Source organism: Molossus molossus, unplaced genomic scaffold (assembly GCF_014108415.1).
Source record: "Molossus molossus isolate mMolMol1 unplaced genomic scaffold, mMolMol1.p scaffold_m16_p_18, whole genome shotgun sequence".
Classification (NCBI taxonomy): domain Eukaryota; kingdom Metazoa; phylum Chordata; class Mammalia; order Chiroptera; family Molossidae; genus Molossus; species Molossus molossus.
This window is the reverse complement of record NW_023425353.1, coordinates 11,651,775-11,670,784: the sequence shown is the minus strand read 5'-3', so window position 1 is coordinate 11,670,784 and position 19,010 is coordinate 11,651,775. Positions and strand designations below refer to the sequence as shown.

The 19,010-nt window shown below is 49.7% G+C and overlaps 1 protein-coding gene across 1 annotated transcript in view; it reads left to right on the top strand.

The window, feature by feature from the left end:
* PTPRG (protein tyrosine phosphatase receptor type G) overlaps positions 1–19,010 on the top strand; it is a 524,592-nt gene that overhangs the window by 431,290 nt on the left and 74,292 nt on the right. Inside the window, exon 12 of the mRNA XM_036267442.1 lies at positions 18,245–18,374. Coding sequence (XP_036123335.1) covers positions 18,245–18,374 — 130 coding nt within the window. The remainder of the gene's footprint in view (positions 1–18,244; positions 18,375–19,010) is intronic.

Genomic DNA, 19,010 nt, shown 5'->3' with positions numbered 1-19,010 from the left:
TCCCCGGTCCTGGTCGGTCGTGCGGGTGGCAGCCACTCAATGTGTCCCTTTCACATCGATGTTTCTCTCTCTCTCTGTTCCTCTCTCTCCCACTCTACCTGAACAAAAAATGGAAAAATGTCCTCGGGTGAGGATAAGAAAAAAGAAAGGAAATAAATGTATTGAGATTTAATTCCTCAATCAACACCTGTATTTAGGGACCGCATGCTTGGTGCCAGGCACTGGGTTGCTGCTGCCAGGTGAGCCTGGCCCAGCCTCTTGAGGCTCAGGGTCTAAAGGAGGAGACGGGGGTGCTGGCGGGTAGCGAGAGCGCCCGCCGGGAAGTCGGGAAGCAGGATGTTAGGGAGCAAGCGAGAGAGCAGCAGGCGAGCCAGAACGGAGCTGACTCAAGCTGGAGCCTGTGGCGTGGTCATGGGGAAGTAGACCGGTGCTGCCCGAGAGAGGTGTGGGCAGGGCCTCCGGGGCGTGACATGTAGCGGAACCTGAAGGCTGAGGGGCTCTCACGTGGTCGCGCCCACGGTCCCATCCCAAGAAATAGGGCTCTTCACCCAGAGCCCCAGATTACAGACGGCGCGGCCAGGCCGTGACCTCCACCGTGCGGGTGTGACCCCAGCACCCTGAGCGTGGCAGTCTTGTCCGTCGCACCTTCAGATGTCGACGGGCCATCTTGATGGCTTCTGAAAGGGAGCCTTGAGCATCAGGGGTTGTTACTGTTGAGAGGGGTTTTCTTAATAAGAAATTCTTCCTTTTGCCAGACTCCAAGATGTTTAACAACAATTTTTTTTGCGTCTAAGCTGTTTTGGAGTTATAAGAGTGCAAAAAAAAAAAGCAACTGGTAAATATTTATTTGCTTTTGCACTTGTAAACATTAAAATTCATCTAAAGCTGAGATCTCGTATGTTAAGATACAACTTAGAATAAATTTTCATGTTTAGAATTCCGTGCTCCTGAAGGCTGGGATGGCCGCATTTCTGGGAGTGTGGGCCTCCTGGGGGTGTCGCGCAGGGTGTCCTGGGTTTGGGAGTGGGCGGAGTCACCTTCTGCGGAATTGAGGGAGGTATTTCCCAGGCCGTGGGAAGCTGTCTGAAGCCAGTGACATTCCCTCTAGGAGTTGCTGTGAAAAGTTTAACTTCTTAGATTCGAAGATATTAAAGAAATATTTATGGAGTACCCAGGGGGTTCCAGGCGCTGAACCAGGCATTGGGAGTAGAACACAGATCAGAACCAGCTTCTGCTTCTGGGTTTATGTCCTAGTGGGGGAGCTTGAGAATGTTCCGGTAAACAGATGCAGAACTTTGCAGAATGGTAAGCGCTAGGGTTGGGCCCAATGACAGTGTCGTCTGGGATGGTGAAGGGATGATATTGGAGCAGAGACCCCAGTGATGAGAGGGAGCTACCATGCAGAGGTCCATGAGGGAACATGCTAGGAACAGCTGGTCCAGAGCCCCCCGTGCGGGAGCTGACTTGGAGCAGTCCAGGGCCCTGAGAAGGCCAGCCGTGGCCCAGGAGTCAGGAGGAGGGTGTGGGACGAGTTCAGAGATGGCCAGAGCTCGGGCCGCAAGGGGCTTGTCAGCCGAGCTGAGGATTCAGTTCCGACCGAGGGGAAACCAGTGTTGGGTTTCGGCAGGAGGCTCGCTCCTCTGACCAGCTTGTTGGAAGATCCCTCAGGCCTCTGTGGGGCTTAACAGGGGAGGCCAGAGTGGACACCGGAGGCCCAGTCAGGAGGCGATGGCATGGTGGCTGGGCCAGGCGGCTCTCCGAAGACAGGGGGTGGACCTGGAACTGGTTTTCGAGCTTGAGCGGCTCAGCCTCTGGACTGAGGACTCCGGCACAGCGATGTTCCCGGGCGGGGCCTGCTCAGCACTGCTGTGCCCTCGCTCCTGAGACGGTGTCTGTCGAGAGCTTAGGTTGGGACTGTCACCTTGAGAGTGCAGCGGGGGTGCTGGGGCATGGTCCAGGTGAGGGGCCTGCGTCCTTGAGTTGGAGTCCAATTCCAGATTCCAGAGGAAGTGGAGAAGAAGCAGGTGGTAAACCCTGGGGATCCCCAACTCCAGGTGTGGGCGTGTGGTCTCCAGCTTCGACCATCAGACGTGGGAGTGTCTGCGAACCTGCAGATTTGCTCTTGGAGTCAGATCACCCCAGAAGGCTCTGCCAGGGTCTCAGGCCAGCCTTCGCTCAGTGTCCTCCGTTGAGTGGGGGGGATAATAGCCGTTAGTGCAGAAGGAGGTGTAAACGCAGTGACCTGGCTCTCTGTGACCAGGAGGGGAGGAGTCAGTCCGAAGGCATCAACATGGCAGCTGCAAGGAGGCCCCAGCAGGTCTTTCTGTGGAGTCATCCTGGACACTAAAGAGCATGAGGAGCCCGTCCAGTGTGGCTCAGAGACTGAGCACTGACCCGTGCACCAAGGGTCGCCGGTTCGATTCCCGGTCAGGGCACATGCCCAGGCTGTGGGCCCGATCCCCATTGGGGGGCATGCAGGAGGCGGCTAGTCGATGGTCTCTCTCATTGATGTTTCTGTCTCTCTCTCCCTCTCCCTTTCTCTCTAAAATCAATAAAGAAAAAGTTTTGTTTTGTTTTTAATAAAGAGCATGAGGAGACTATGGTCCCCAATGAACTGGCATTAGAAATGGCATCCAAGAACTCGGCTCCCCCCCCCAGCACTGCACCCCTGAGCCTCTCCCTCACCCCTTCGTCTCAGTGGGGGTTCACTTCTTCCCGGGGTGACAGTGGTCTTGCTGTGGAATCCCAGGCACTTCGGGTTTGAGAGTGGGCGGTGCCTGTGTGAGCCAGAGGTCCGCAGGCTCCTTCTGCCAGGTGCGGACCGGCACCTTTCAGGGCGTGGGCCGCAGGTCTGGGCCGCAGCTGCTCGGCTGGCCGGCAGTAAGAAGACGGTACGTAGCTGAGCAGATGCCGCGGCGTTCCGGTGAAACTTCACAGAAACGGGCAGTGGGCCGGTTTGGTCTGCAAGCGTCATTGCCAACCCCTGGTTCACACGGAGAAGTCTGTGCCCATTTGTCAGGAGAGGGTGTGAGGAACTTGAGGGAAAAACCCTCAAGTCCCCCAAAAGGACTTCATTTTCTTCCGTCCATCCCATCCTTTCCCCATCTACCTCCTCCAGCTCAGCATTTAATTTTGAAGTGAAAACACTATTATTTTCATCTTAGGTGTGACTTATTTTAAAGACTTTGCGTGTACATTTGTTTAAATCTCTCCCACATTTATCTTTTCTTCACGTTAAGTAAAAAGAACTATTTCAATCCATATTTACTATCTGTGAAAAAAAAAAGCGGTAACATTTAAAGTTACAAACTATGTTTCTACCAGAATCTTTAAGAGGCATGTTTAAATTCTCTTGATGCTTGCTAACATCTTTTCAAGTCCTGTGAATAGTAGCTTTAGTATATTGATTCACAGGGAAGGAGAGGAGTAGACATTTTTCTGTCGATGACATGCAAACTCAGCACAGAAATCAGACAGGTAACAGCAATGAGACGAGGACCAGGTGCTGACCTGAGTGATGGTGAGAACTGCAGCCACCTGGACGGCACGTGTCCTCTCTGAAGAGGGCCCTCCCTCACTTCAGCAGCTTCAGTCGGTGAGAGCCCACTGAGCCAGAAACCCAGGTCTTTGTGCAGAATTTCCTAACGTTCCAGCGAGTTCACATTTTTATAACAATTTTTTTCTTTCTTTCTTTTTTCCCCTTCATATGTGTCACCAGATAGGTAGGAGCCCAGTTCTCGCCTCTCGCACAGGGCTGCCTGCTGTGTGGTACCTGCCCTGCAGGCCAGGCACCCACTCTCTCTCCGAGCGTTTCGTTAGCATCTGTTTCGGGTGAAGCCCTCAGTGACATGTGTGCTGCCTGGTCCCTCCGTCAGGAGCCACAGCCTGAATGTGATGGAGACACCCCCAGAATCCACTTGGTGCGGGAAAATGTCCTTGGGGTGGGGTGCAGGACAGATGCCCTGGCAAAGGCATTTCAGGGTGGGCATAGTTTACAGATTCATCACTTATTTTCTTTTTTGTCTCCATAAATCAAGGAAACCTGTTTTCCAGGCTGAATCTTGCTCAGAGCCCCAGTATAAACACCCATCCCCTGAGAGCCTCCTGTGGCACAGCCCTGGGCCAGGTGCTAAAGGAGGGTCCAGTTCAGGGTTCAGCAAACTATAGTCTCCAGTCTGGCCCAGGAGCTAAGACTGGACAGAGCTGGTCAGACCAGGCTGCCGTTTTGCTTTCAGCCAACCCTCCGTTCCTTTGGGCAAACCCCGAGGTACCCGTTTAGCACTCTCACGCTCTAAGGAACCCAGACAGAGAGCCCTTGGTTACAGAAACAGTAACACCGCCAGCTAACCTTTGTTCTGGGCTGGGGTTGCCTGTGCTACAAGCCCAACTGAGACTTCAGTTATCCTTCAGCGCCCCCATGAGGGCTGTGCTGACATTGCCATTGTGAGGCCCAGAAGGTTGGGACCGTGCCCTAGGCCACGCAGCCTGTGGCAAGATGGGACCCCTTGACGCCACAGTTCAGGGGAGACCACCCCACACGGTGCTTCCTTTCCCTGTGCTTTGAGGCATGTTTCCCAAGTAGGCAACACAGGATGATTTCTGATGAAATATTAATTATTCAGTGACTATTTGAATGTTTACTTTAAAAAATATGCCAGTTTTTCATATGATCCCCTCCTTTCCTTCCAGAACATGTGGCAAGATCTGGAAACATTTCTGGTGGTCATGACAGGGAGGGGTTGCTACACCCCACAACGCACAGGACAGGCCCACACACAATTCCTGGTCCAGAGTGTCGGCAGGGCCGTGTCTGAGAAACATGCACAGTGGTAACAGAACGTTTTCTTTACAAAGAAGTTGACTCGAGGGGGAAATAGCAGTTGGTAAGGACAGAGTAAGCAGTGCTGCAGGTCCCTGAAGACAGGGCGGACGTCAAGATGACCATTGGAGGACTGCAGGTGGGAGGATGTAGCCTACTTTATCGAGAACAAACCAGCACACCTGTGTGGTGACTGCCTGCAGCCGTGTCCAGCTGGGCTGCTCGAGATGACCAACTCCCTTGGTCGGGAGACTGCTTCTTGGGAATGAGAAGGAACCAGCTTGGAGCGACTTGGGGGTTTCTCGGGGCCAGTGTGGTTTAGTTTTCTCCCAGAAAGCGTCTGGGTCCTTGAAGGAGTCTGTCCCCTACGGAGTGATCTTTGAACCAGGGCAGATCATGTATCTCATTGTGTGGGAAACCAACGACAGAGAGCAGGCCGACTTTTGGGGGGGCCGAGGTCAGGACCGCGGGGTGTGAGGGCGCGTATTTGACAGGCGGCAGTGCGCACACAGCTGCCGTCTGTGCTGGCGGTTTGGGAGGGCAGGGCCAGCCCTGCTTATGGGGCTTGGGATTTATCAAAGGTGCTCAATTTTCCAACACCTCGTTGAAACAGACACAGCAGACTGTGGTTCAGTCGTTTGAGCGTGCAGGGGGGGGTGAGGAGTGCGGGTGGGGGGGTACGCAGGGGGTGAGGAGTGGGGTGGGGTAGGTGAGGAGTGGGGTGGGGTGAGGAGTGGGGGGGTGAGGAGTGGGGTGGGGTGGGGTGAGGAGTGGGGTGGGGTGAGGAGTGGGGTGGGGTAAGGAGTGCGGGGGGTGGTGAGGAGTGGGGGGGTGAGGAGTGGCGTGGGGTGAGGAGTGGGGTGGGGTTAGGAGTGGGGTGGGGTGAGGAGTTGGGGGTGGTGGAGGAGTGCGGGGGTGAGGAGTGGGTATTCACAAACTCCGATACTGATGGAGGTGCAAACACATGACGCTCTGATCCAGCTCAGCCAGGCCGTAGGAACATGGGACCAGTGTCCATCGCAGAAGAGGGTGCGTACTTGTAACAGATAATCAAGTTTCTGCAACGGTGGTTTAATGTCAGGGCCCGAGAATAATGAAGACACATTTCATGGCCCTGTAAGGAATCAGCCGCCTTTTCGCCTTTTCGCCTTTTCGCCTCACATCTATTAGAGGAACTACTATCAAAGAAACAAAACAGCCCTGGCCAGTTTGGCTTAGAGGTTAGAGCGTCCGCCTGCAGACCAAAGAGTCCCAGGTTTGAGTCCAGTCAAGTGCACAGACCTTGGTTGCAGTTGGGTCCCCAGCCCTGGTCGGGGTTGTGCCGGAGGCAGCCAGTCAATGTGTCTCTGTCCCATCAATATTTCTCTCTCTACCTCCCTCCATCCCCCCACTCTGAAAATAAATGGAAAAATATCCTTGGGTGAGGACTTAAAAAAAAAGCAAACAGGAAGTCAACGTGCTGGTGGGATGTGGAAGAGCCCGTGTGCCCTGTTAGTGGGGATGTAGAATGGGGCAGTCACTGTGGAAAATAGGATGGCAGTTTCTCAAAAAGTTAAAACTAGAACTAGCACATGACATCTCACGTCCAGGTCCAGACCCAAAAGAACTGAATGCAGGTGTTGCAGAGATGTCCGTACACTCACATTCGCAGCAGCAGTTCCCACAGCAACCAAGGGGGAGAAACAGCAAGTGCCCCACTGACAGAGGAGTGGATGACAAAATGTGGTCTGTGGAATATTATTCAGCCTTTAAAAAGGACGTTCTTGCACATGCTGCAGTGTGGATGAATCTTGAGGAAATTACCCTCAGCGAAATAAGCCAGTCATAACGAGGCAGATATATATGATTCCACTAATCTGAGCCGCCCAGAGCGGTCAGAGTCAGAGACAAAGCAGAGCAGTGGCCGCGGGGGGCGGGGCGGGGTGGTGGTTCATGGGGACAGACTTGCAGTTTTGCAGATTAAAACGATTCTGGAGATTGGTTGCACAGCAGTGTGAATACACTTAACACTACTAAACTGGACTCTTAGAAATGGTTAAAATGGTAAATTTTACGTGTTTTTTCACCACTGTTTCTTTAAAAGGCAGCCGCCTTAATTCACGGGCGTGGGTGGCTTTTACTCAGAATAAATGCAGTCAGGTTGCCCGCAAGCGAACCAGGCTACAGTTATGTGTGCAGATTGCCCCTCTCTTGATCTTTCTTGAAAAGGGAAAGAATCCTGCTTTCTCCTATCCAGTTAGTGGCCTCTCGGTGCCAAGCTGGTTTTAGCCTTGACAACATAGGGGTTGTTGTCCTGCCGCTGAAGCTGTGCCCTCGCTGTGGGGTGGGCAGCGTTTCAGAAGGGTCCATCCAATGCATCACCGCCTGTGGCATTTATGGTACATTGTACTCCGCTTTTATTTGCTTCTACTGGGATGAGAGCCAAGCCGGTAAAAGGCAAACAGCATTAATTCAGTGATGACATATGCCACTGAAAACTGTTTTTCTTTTCTTTTTTTTTTTTTTTAATTTTTAAAAGGCAGAATGGAGTCACTTGACTCAGATTCTGCTGGATTCTGAACTAAAACCTGGAGAAAGGAAAGTTGTGTGTCTGTCGAGGAGGATGGTGGTTAAACCTTACCCCCTCCTGCAAATGCTACAGAGGCTTAGTTAGCATCTTGCTCGAGTTTCACTGGGAGATGTTTCCGGTGCAGGCTCTTTCCAGGAGTCCCGACCCTGCCGGCCTCGGGTCTCCTGACCCACCTGGCAGCCCTTCCTCGGCACCTCACCTCTGTGGGGGGTGCGGGGTGGACATGTGACCCCTCCCATGGCATCCTCTCATGCAGACCAGCAAGGCGCAGCTCTGGGAAGAGTAAGAACATGCCCAGGTTCACGGAGGGGAAGGGCCCCTGTCATACCCATGGAGCAACAGCATGCTTCGTTTCTAACTGGTTGAAAAATAAAACCTCTTTGAAAATATTTACTGATTTAGGAAAACTCCCTTGTACAGAAACAGCCTCTTCTCTTGAACCAGGTTCGTGATTTCAGGACCATGATATTTGCTTTTGATTATGAGCCTTTTGAAGAGATCCAAGTTTGTGTTCCGCTGATTCCCTGGTCTGAGGGCCACCCTGCAGCCTGCAGTCACAGTGGCTGGCGTGAGCTAGCAGCAGGAATCGGGGGTGGGGGCAGGCCTGGTGTGACATTGGGGAGCAGTGAGGACTGGGGTGCACCGGTGACATCCCTGTGTGGAGAGGGTACTGCTGGGTTCCAGCTCACGTTGGCCGCATGGGAACTCAGGCCTGTGTTGGCAACCTTCAGCATTTCCGGTAGGCAGTTTGCTGCTGATTTTTATGTGAACTCTATTGCTTATTAAATGTTGGCAGCCCACTCACAGTTTAATAATAACCACAGGGGAAGGGGGCCCAAGCCAGACACATCTGTGGGCTGCCAGTTCACACAACCCATGACACGCAGGATGGAAGGGAAACCGAGCCATCTGGGTACATCAGAGATGGAGATGAGAAGCTGCACTAACTCACCCGGTGTCAGGATTTGGGCCTCTCGGAGGGCAGCAGACCTTCAGTAACGGGCATCTGGGTTCCGAGTGAAGCCAAGACTGAAAGCAAGAGGCTCCTAGCAGTTGGGAGCATCTGACTTGATCCCATGGTCGGCAGAAGTTGCATTGAAAAGAAAAGAATGAACTCTCTCCGGCAGGTGAGGGTGGCTTGGTGTGTACGACCTGTGCCGGCCCAGAGCCCTGCGCCAGGGGCCCCCGTGTGCTTCCATGCTCTGGTCGCCATCTCCGAACGTCAGTAATTCCTTAACAAGAGGCCCCGTGATTTCACTATGCATAAGGGGGCGGGTGGAAGGCCCCACTCACCAAGGGCCTCACTGTCCTTGGGGGCAGTGGACTTCCTCAGGAGAGTGGAGCCTGTGGGGGTGGAATGACATCTAGGCTCCTGGGACCAAGAAGACAAAATAATACTGTGGATTTGAAAATGAAATCAACGTTTTCATGCCCTGCTTGGAAATTCAGTAGCGCTCATATTATTGCCTGGACTTCCTGTGAAGGCCTGGGCACATCCAACGGCCTGCTGCTAGTCAAGGTCCAGGTCTGACTGCTGGCCCAGGGCCCCCTCAGGTCTCTCGCTGCCCTGCAGGCAGGTGCCGACCGGAATCTCCTCCACAGAAACTGCCTTGGGGGACTGTCCAGAGTGGATTTCAGACGATGTCAACCCCTCCCCCACTTCTTTTTTTTTAAATTTTTTTGTTCTTGTTGTTACAGATGTTTCTCCTTTTTTACCCCATTGACACCCTCCTCCCCATCCCCCCACCTCGCCCCGTCCCCGGCTTTGTTGTCCATGTCCATTGGTTATGCATACATGCATATAAGTTTCTGTGGTTTATCTCTTCTCACCCCCCCACCTCCTCCTCTGAGGGTTTGTCAGTCTGTGCCCTACTTCCATGTTTCTGGGTCTACCATATTCCTCAGACTGTTATGTTCATTATATTCCGAATATAGGTGAGATCATGTGGTATTTGTTTTTTTCTGCTTGGCATATTTTACTTAGGATAATACTTTCCAGGTCCTTCCATGTCGTCTCAAAGGATAAGAGATCTTTCTTTCTTACTGCTGCATAGTACTCCATTGTGTATATGTACCACTGCTTTTTTATCCATTCATCTACTGATGGATACTTGGGCTGTTTCCAGATCTTAGCTATTGTAAATAGTGCTGCTATGAACATGGGGGTACATATATTCTTCCTGATTGGTGTTTCAGGATTCTTAGGGTATATTCCTAGAAGTGGGATCACTGGGTAAAATGGAAGTTCAATTTTTAATTTTTTGAGGTAACACCATATTGTTTTCCATAGTGGCTGCACCAGTCTGCATTCCCACCAGCAGTGCACTAGAGTCCCCTTTTCTCCACACCCTCACCAACACTTGTTGTTTGATGATTTGTTGATGGCGGCCATTCTAACAGATGTGAGGTGATACCTCATTGTTGTTTTAATTTGCATCTCTCTGATGATTAGTAATATTGAAGATTCCTTCATATGTCTCTTAGCCATTTGTATGTCCTGTTTGCAGAGGTGTCTATTCAGCTCCTCTGCCCATTTTTTTATTGGGTTTTTTGTCTTCCTTTTGTTGAGTTGTATGAGCACTCTATATATATTGGAAATTAACCCCTTATCTGATATATCATTGGCAATGATGTTCTCTCATACAGTGGGTTGCCTTTCCATTTTGATGATTGTTTCTTTTGCTGTGCAGAAGCTTTTTAGTTTGATGTAGTCCCATGTGTTCATTTTCTTCTTTGTTTCTGTTGCCTTAGGTGATGTATCAGTGAAAATTCTGCTGCGTATGATGTATGAAATTTTGTTGCCTACATTTTCTTCTAGCATTTTTATGGATTCACGGGTCACATTTAAGTCTTTTATCCATTTTGAGTTTATTTTTGTGTATGGTGTAAGTTGATGGTCTACTTTCATTTTTTTGCATGTAGCTATCCAATTTTTCCAACACCATTTATTAAAGAGGCTGTCTTTACTCTACTGTATGCTCTTGCCACCTTTGTCAAATATTAATTGAGCATATTGCCTTGAGTCCATTTCTGGGTTCTCAGTTTTCTGTTTTGTTTTGTTCTGTTTTTTTATCCTCACCGGAGGACATTTTTCCATTTTTTGTACAGATAGAGTGGGTGGGAGAGAGAGGAAGAGAGAGAGAGAGAGAAACATCGATGTGAAAGGGACACATCGAGTGGCTGCCACCCGCATAACCAACCAGGGCCGGGGACAAACTGCAACCGAGGTACATGCCCTTAGCGGGAACCGAACCAGGGTCTCTCCGGACCGCAGGCCAACGCTCTAACCACTGAGCCAAACTGGCCAGGGCTCTAGGTTCTCAGTTCTGTTCCACTCGTCTATATGGCTGTTCTTGTGCCAGTACCAGGCTGTTTTGATTACAGTCGCTTTGTAGTATAACCTGATATCTGGTATTGTGATCCCACCTACTTTGTCCTTCTTTTTCAATATTGCTGTGGCTATTCGGGGACTTTTTTTGGTTCCATATGAACTTTTGAAGTATCTGCTCTAGTTCTGTGAAATATGTTGTTGGTATTTTGATGGGGATTGCACTGAATCTATAGATTGCTTTGGGGAGTATGGACATTTTAATGATGTTAATTCTTCCAATCCATGAACAAGGTATGTGCTTCCACTTTTTTATATCTTCCTCCATTTCTTTTTGCAATGTCCTGTAGTTTTCTGCAAATAGGTCCTTTACTTCTTTGGTTAAGTTTATTCCTAGGTATCTTAATTTTTTTGACGCAATGGTAAATGGGATTGTTTTTTCAGTTTCTCTTTCTGTGAGTTCATCATTGGTGTATACGAATGCCATCGATTTCTTGACGTTAATTTTGTATCCTGCTACTTTGCCAAATTCATTTATTAAGTCTAGTAGATTTCTGATGGAGTCTTTAGGGTTTTCTATGTGTAATATCATGTCATCTGCAAATAATGACATTTTCACTTCCTCCTTTCCAATTTGGATCTCTTATTTTTTCCTCATGTCTGATTGCTGTGGCTAAGACTTCCAGTACTATGTTAAATAAGAGTGGCAAAAGTGGACATCCCTGTCTTGTTCCTGTTCTTAAGGGAAATGTTTTAGTTTCTGCCCATTGAGTATGATGTTGGCTGTAGGTCTTTCATATATGGCCTTTATTATGTCGAGATATGATCCCTCGATTCCCACATTGTTCAGCGTTTTTATCAGAAATGGATACTGGATTTTGTCAAATGCTTTTTCAGCGTCTATTGATATGATCATGTAGTTTTTATTCTTCATTTTGTTTATGTGGTGTATCACATTTATTGATTTGCGAATATTGTACCAGCCTTGCATCCCTGGAATGAATCCCACTTGGTCATGGTGAATAATTTTTTTTATGTATTGCTGGATTCGATTTGCTAGTATTTTGTTCAGGATTTTGGCATCTATGTTCATCAGGGATATTGGCCTGTGGTTTTCTTTCTTTGTAGTGTCTTTTTCTGGTTCTGGAATTAGAATTTTACTGGCCTCATAGAACGAGTTTGGGAGTCTTCCTTCTTGAATTTTTTGAAATAGTTTGAGGAGAATAGTTCTTTTTTGAATGTTTGGTAAAACTCCCCCGTGAAGCCATCTGGGCCTGGGCTTTTGTTTGCTGGGAGAGTCTTGATTACCTCTTCAATTTCCTTAGTTGTTATTGGTCTGTTCAAGTTTTCTCTCTCTTCCCGTTTCCGTTTTGGGAGACCGTGTGTTCCTAGAAATTTGTCCATTTCGCTTAGATTGTCAAATTTGTTGCCATACAGTTGTTCATAATATCTGTTAACAGTTTTTTGTATTTATGTGGTGTCGGTTGTTACTTCTCCTCTTTCATTTCTGATTTTGTGTATTTGGGTTCACTCTCCTTGTTTCTTGGTGAGTCTAGCTAAGGGTCTGTCAATCTTGTTTATCTTTTCGAAAAACCAGCTCTTTGTTTCATTGATCTTTTCAATTTTTTTTTTTTTTTTTGGTCTCTATGTCATTTATTTCTGCTCTTATCTTTACTATTTTCTTCCTTCTATTTGCTCTGGGGTTTTCTTTTTGTTTGCTTTCTAATTCTTTTTTTTTTTTTTTTATCCTCACTCGAGGATATTTTTCCATTTTTTGTACAGATAGAGTGGGAGGGAGAGAGAGGAAGGGAGAGAGAGAGAGAGAAACATCGACGTGAAGGGACACATCGAGTGGCTGCCACCCACACGGCCAACCAGGGCTGGGGACAAACTGCAACCGAGGTACGTGCCCTTGGCGGGAACCGAACCCGGGTCTCTCTGTACCGCAGGCCCATGCTCTAACCGCTGAGCCAAACCGGCCAGGGCTGCTTTCTAATTCTTTAAGTTGTGAAGTTAGTCAGTGAATTAGAAATTTTTCTTGTTTCTTGAGGTAGGCCTGTAGTGCTATGAAATTCCCTCTCAGAACTGCTTTTGCTGCATGCTATAGATTTTGTGTTGTTGTGTGTTCGTTTTCATAGGTTTCCAGGAAGTTTTTAATTTCTTCCTTGATTTACTCGGTAACCCATTCATTGTTTAATAACATGCTATTTAGCCTCCATGTGTTGAAATGTCTTTGCATGTTCTTGTTGCAATTGATTTCTAGTTTCATGCCTTTGTGATCTGAGAAGATGCTCAATATGATATCAGTCTTCTTGAACTTGTAGAGATTTAGTTTGTGTCCTGTTATGTGGTCTATCTTTGAGAATGTCCCATGTGCACTTGAGAAGAATGTAAATTCTGTAATTTTGGGGTGTAATTCTCTGTAGATATCTATTAAATCCATTTCGTCTAGTGCTTCATTTAGAGTCTCTGTTTCCTTGCTAATTTTTTGTCTAGAGGCTCTATCCAGTGCAGTCAATGGGGTGTTGAAATCCCCTGCTATGATTGTATTGCTGTCGATTTCTCCGTGGAAGTCCTCCAGAAGATTTTTTTAATATATTTTGGTGCTCCCATATTGGGTGCATATATGTTTATCAAGGTTATAGCTTCCTGTTGGATAGATCCTTTCAATATTATGTAGTGGCCTTCTTTGTCTCTAGTTATGGCCTTAATTTTGAAATCTATTTTATCAGATATGAGTATTGCTACCCCAGCTTTTTTTTTTGCTTTCCATTTGCTTGGAAAATTTTTTTCCATCTCTTCACTTTCAATCTATGTGAGTCCTTTGTTGTGAGGTGGGTCTCTTGTAAACAATATATAAATGAGTCATGCTTTCTTATCCAATCAGCTACTCTGTGTCTTTTTATCAGAGCATTCAGTCAATTTGCATTTAAAGTGATTATTGATATGTACTTGTTTATTGCCATTTTTGTTTAGTGTGGTTATATTTTTCTTCCTATTTCCTCTACTGATTACAGTAGTCCTTTTAACATTTCTTGCAGTGCTGGTTTTGTGCTAATGTATTCCCTTAGCCTTTTTTTGTCTGGGAAGCTCTTTATTTGACCTTCTATTTTGAATTACAGCCTTGCTGGATAGAGTAGTCTTGGATTCAGATCCTTGTTTTTCATGACCTTGATTACTTTGTGCCATTCCCTTCTGGCCTGTAGTGTTTCTGTTGAGAAGTCAACTGATAGCCTTATGGGGGTTCCTTTGTAGGTAACCTGTTGCTTATCTCTTGCTGCTTTTAGGATTCTCTCTTTGTCTTTAATTTTTGGCAGTTTGATTACTGTGTGTCTTGGTTGGGCCTATTTGGGTTCTTCTTACTTGGGGCTCTCTGTGCTTCTTGAACTTGAATGCCTTCTTCCTTCACCAAATTAGGGAAGTTTTCTGTCACTATTTCTTTGAATATACTCTCTAACCCTTGCTCATTTTCTTCTTCGGGGACTCCTATGATGCGAATATTATTATGTTTCCAGTTGTCCCACAGTTCTCTTAAGCTGTCTTTCTGTTTTTTAATCATTTTTTCCTTTTGGTTTTCTGATTGGTTGATTTTTTCTACCCTGTCTTCTAATTCACTGATCCGGTCCTCAGCTTCCTCTACTCTGCTTTTTAGACCTTCCAATGTGTTTTTCATTTCAGATATGTCATTTTTTATCTCTTCTTGGTGGTTTTTAATTTCCATTTGGTTTATTTTCAGCATCTCTATGTCTTTACTCATGCTGTTGAGCTTCCTCAAGATCATGGCTCTGAATTTTAGCTCTGTTAACTTGCCCAACTGCTCCACATTGATCTCATCTTTGGTAGAGGTCTCTTGTTCTTTCATTTGGCTTCTGTTTCTGTGTTTCACCATTTTGGCTATCACAGTGGGCTTTGGAGCCTTTCAAGTTTTCCCTGTGGGTGTTGGTGTTCTGCTATCTGTGGCTCCCTCTTCTGGGTTTAGATGAGCGAGGGAGAACCCATGTTAAACACCACTGACAAGTCTTACTTTCCTGGTTAGAATTGTTAACCAAGAAAGATACTGTTATCCTCTAGCTTTTTGCCTGGAGGCTAGCAGTCGAGGTTACTTGAAGAGTTTTAGTTTGTCAGTTGACTGAAAAACTCCCTCAGGTGCTCAGCTTCAGGGGATTTCCCAAGGGTGGGGCAGATGCTGGTTGTTAATAAGTCTCAATTAGCACTTCAATGGCCCACAGGGTGGGGTTGGATCTCACAGGGAGGGGCTGCTGCCTCTCCCCAGAGCCCTGGGAAGGAGCAATATGGCCACCGTCCTGTGTGGCAGCAACTCAGCAAGAGTTCTGAGCGCCCTCCAAATCCCCAGTGTCCCCTCACAGTTCCAGCCCAGTCTGCCCTCCCTCTGCCGGAGCCCAAGTTGAGTGGCTGTGGCTGTTTCAGCCTCTGTCCCGGCTGCGCTGTGGGGCCGCCTGGGAGGGTGACCCGAGGGCGCTGCTCCCAGCTGAGGCCGCTGCCGAGCTGCTGACCGGGCTCCCAGCCCCCGTCTCATACCTTCGCAAGCCTACCAGGATCGAGTCAGTGTCCCTGGTTATATGGTCCTCGCAAGCTGCTTTTCTGTTGGTTTTTCCCGTCGATTTGTCTGTGTTATAGTTGTAATTCCAGTTTGGTTCTGGGAGACGGTCTGTGCAGCTCCGTTCACTCCGCCGCCATTTTGGGTCTCCCCTCCCCCGCTTCTCACGCGAGCACCTGGGAGCTTTAGAAAGAGAAATGACTCGGTGTGACACCTGAGCTGGAGCCCTGCCCGCTGCAGGCTGGCTGTGACTTCACCCAGACCCTTGCCCTCTGTAGACCTTTCTTCTCTCCTGACAGGGAGTCCACACTGATGGTTCAGTCTTACATGCAAATTGAGCATCTGGTGAAGGCTGTAACCCTCACCTTGTGGGGGATGGGGACAGACATGATCGCAGGTGTATCGGGGTTTCAGGGACAATGCAAAGTGCCATTTACCCTCACAACTAAAGCCCCTCTAAGGCCCAGAGATGGCCACATGGACTGGTTCTAGGGCGGCAGAAACCCCACGGAGCTGCTGTTTCCAGTGACTGTGGAGATCAGTGTGAAGGGACTGTTTTGGCCAAGAGTTCTTTTCAGTGGTAAGATGAGTAGGACATGGAGTCTGCCTTCCGCCTCCTCCCCCACCTGTCTACCCTGGACACCCAGGCAGGAATCCACTTCGGCAAGGAGGTGGGGACAGAGGTACCGCTGGGAGTCCTGCGAGGACACAAGGGCCCCCCGACCTGGATTCTGAGTTTATTCGATGTATGATGTACAGCGTCAGCCTTCCTGTCCTATTTTCCTTTAGCAGGAGCTCCAGGTCTTTGAGATACTGCCGGAGCCCTGCAAAAATTATTCTCATGTGCAACTCGGGTCTTCTGGCCGGTCCCCAGAGCTTTGCTATTACAGGTTTATGTCGAGGGAGAGAATGCGCATCTGATCCCTGTCTGCCTCGGTTTGCAACCCTGCAGAAGCTTCCATTGCCCCTGGGACTAAAACTTGTTCTTAATTCCGTCCACAAAGCCCTGGCTGAGGTGGCCTCTGACTCTCAGCTTGGTCCCCGCTCGTTCTTATGCTCCCTGTCTGGACACGGTCCTTCCTGCATTTGGTGTGGCTCACACCCCTTCGCCCTGGAGGTCTCACCCTGTCAGGGAGCCCCCTGCGGGCCCCTGGGCAGGGCAGCCACTCCCCAGTTCCCTTTACTCTAATAACTTGTTGCTGTGTGCCCCGGACCATTGCACCGTGCACGGCACACGGTAGGGCTTGGTGAGTACAGGCGGGCCTCATGGTGTGTGATGCGCTTTATTGCGCCTCAGAGTTGTGTTTTTTACAAATTGAAGGCAAGACCCTCCACCTCGCTTTGTAGTGATGCTCGCTTTACTGCAGTGGTCAGGACCAGGACCGTGATACCTCCGGGTGTGCCTGCAGCTGTCTGACACCAAGTTGTGCGGCTGTGGCTCCAGAGGTGGGCTGCCACTGTCAGGAGGGCTCTGTGTGAAGGTCAGGTGCTCTGTTGTGGCTTTTCATTGGGCATGCGCACCTGCCTGCCTGTCTTCCTCCCTAGGGACTGGGATGAATCTGGCCCTGCCTGCCTCACAGGGCCCTGCATGAAACAAAGAAGGTGACCAAGATAAGCTGCCTGCCAGGGAACCCGGTGAAAGGCTCCGTGACACACTTCCCTGCTCAGGAGCTTTGCCTCTTTAAAGCCCTGCTCTCGAGGCCAGCGACTCTTCTGCTCAGCCCACCTGCTCTCCCTCGGAACCGGCCTGCTTAGCCCTCGCTCTAGTCGGTCCATCCAGAGACACTGGCGCGGCGGAACGCTGGCCTCGTTTCTGCCGAGCAGGAGGTGTCCTTGCTGAGCGCACCGCGGCTGCCACCAGCTTTGGCTTTTTCAAGGGGCTTCTCCCTGTGGTCACAGTTAACCTTTGCTTTCTCCCCACCTGTTTCCCATGATTGCCTCTGCTCACCTGTGCTCTTCCCAACCCCACACCACACCTGAGCTCGAGTTGGGGCACCTGGAAATTTCCAGGCATCTGCCCCACACTAAGAGAGAGAGCAGGCTCGCCCCGGTGGCTCCTGGGGCCTTGTGAAGACCTCAGCCTGAGGCATGGGAAGGAGCTGGCCGGGTAAGAGGTAGCAGAGGGCCGGAGAGAATCCTAGCCGGTGTTCAGCTCCCTGTTAACCCCGCGAATGGCTGCTGCTGGGAGGCAGGCGTGTGCTGGGTGAAGCGTGGTGTCCTGTGTTCTGTTGTCATAGAGCTTTTAGGGTGCTGGGGTGGGGGGTAATGAAATCAAAGGTAGAGCAGTAGAACCAGACTCGAGGAGAAACAGGATCTCCAGGGATCTGGGTGCTAAGAACTGACAGGCAGCCTCACGGGTGCTCCTGCTGGGCTGGGCAGCTGGTCAGACGGGGAGGCGGCTGAGGTCCTCCCTGCAGCCCCACATGTCCTCGTCTGGGGCACTGGGGAGCCCCACCTTTGGATGACTGCCCCACCATAACTGTCTGTCAGGGAGAGGCAGGTCCCCAAAGCAGCGTTGGGATGCAGTTACCAGGGGAAGGGTGCTGAGCTTGCAGAGAATATACGTAACTTGTCTTCAGAGCCCGTTCACTTAGCAAACCCATCTTGCCTTGTGCTGCCCTGGTGCTGACGAGCCCGAGAGGCCCTTCCCAGGGTGGGAGTGTAGTGCTGCCTTCGGCTGGAGCACGGTTCCTCGGTGTGCCCACGGGCTGCTCTGGCCAGCAGGGTCCTTGCAGCGAAGCTGGACGGCTTTCTTTACGGACGTTTGAACTCCCTGCAAATGCATCCCTCAGTGATGCAGAGTGCAGCCGGCACAGAAGACCCAGCTTGGGTTGGGACTCCAGGACACGGTGTGGGCTGCTGATCAGCCCTCTGTCGCCGGGCAGTCAGAGCGGAGCAGAACCCTGGGTCCCACTGGCTCCCCCTCTGCAGGCTCTGTTCTCTAACTGGCGTGGTTTCTCTTTCCAGCAGAAAAGAACACCTCTGGGATGATAAGCCGCCCTTCTCCAGGGAGGATGGAGTGGATCATCCCTCTGATTGTGGTGTCAGCCTTGACCTTCGTGTGCCTCATCCTTCTCATTGCTGTGCTAGTTTACTGGAGGTGAGTAAGCCGGGCAGCACTGTGTGTGAGGGGGGTTCTGCTGGGAGCATGCTGCCCTGGAGAGGGCTGTGGGGAGCAGAAGCCCGTGGCCCTTCACTCTGAATGGGACGTCAACACCAGGGAGAGCCACTTGTATCTGGAAGAAGCCGGTGGATAGAGCCACTATTGAGGTCAAGGCACTTATGAGGAGCTTCTGGGATCTAGTGCCCAACAGGCCTGTGCTTGGGAACCAGGGAGATCCAGGTTCAAATCCCAGTCCTGCTACTTGCTGGATACAACCCCATTTCCACTGTGAGCTTTGGTGTGTAAAGCTGCCAAATGAGTTAGTAAGTTTCATAGCATTTCTAGGTTCTCTGAGACTGAGCCTCGCTTTGTGAAATCCACATAAGAACGCTTTACCTTAATATGTCTGTAGCTTGTTGCTGAACACAGTGACAGGAACACATTTAACACAGTATGTGGCATTTAATGCATGTATGATAAAAGTGGCTGATGGTAGGCCACCCTTGTATATTACCATTGCCCTGAACCCATTTTCTCTACTTCCCGTGGGAAGCCTGCTGGCAGCTTCTGCCTGGAAGTTCAGTATTTCCTCAGCGACCCTCTTGGCCAGTTTTCGCTGAGTGAGGCCGGCGG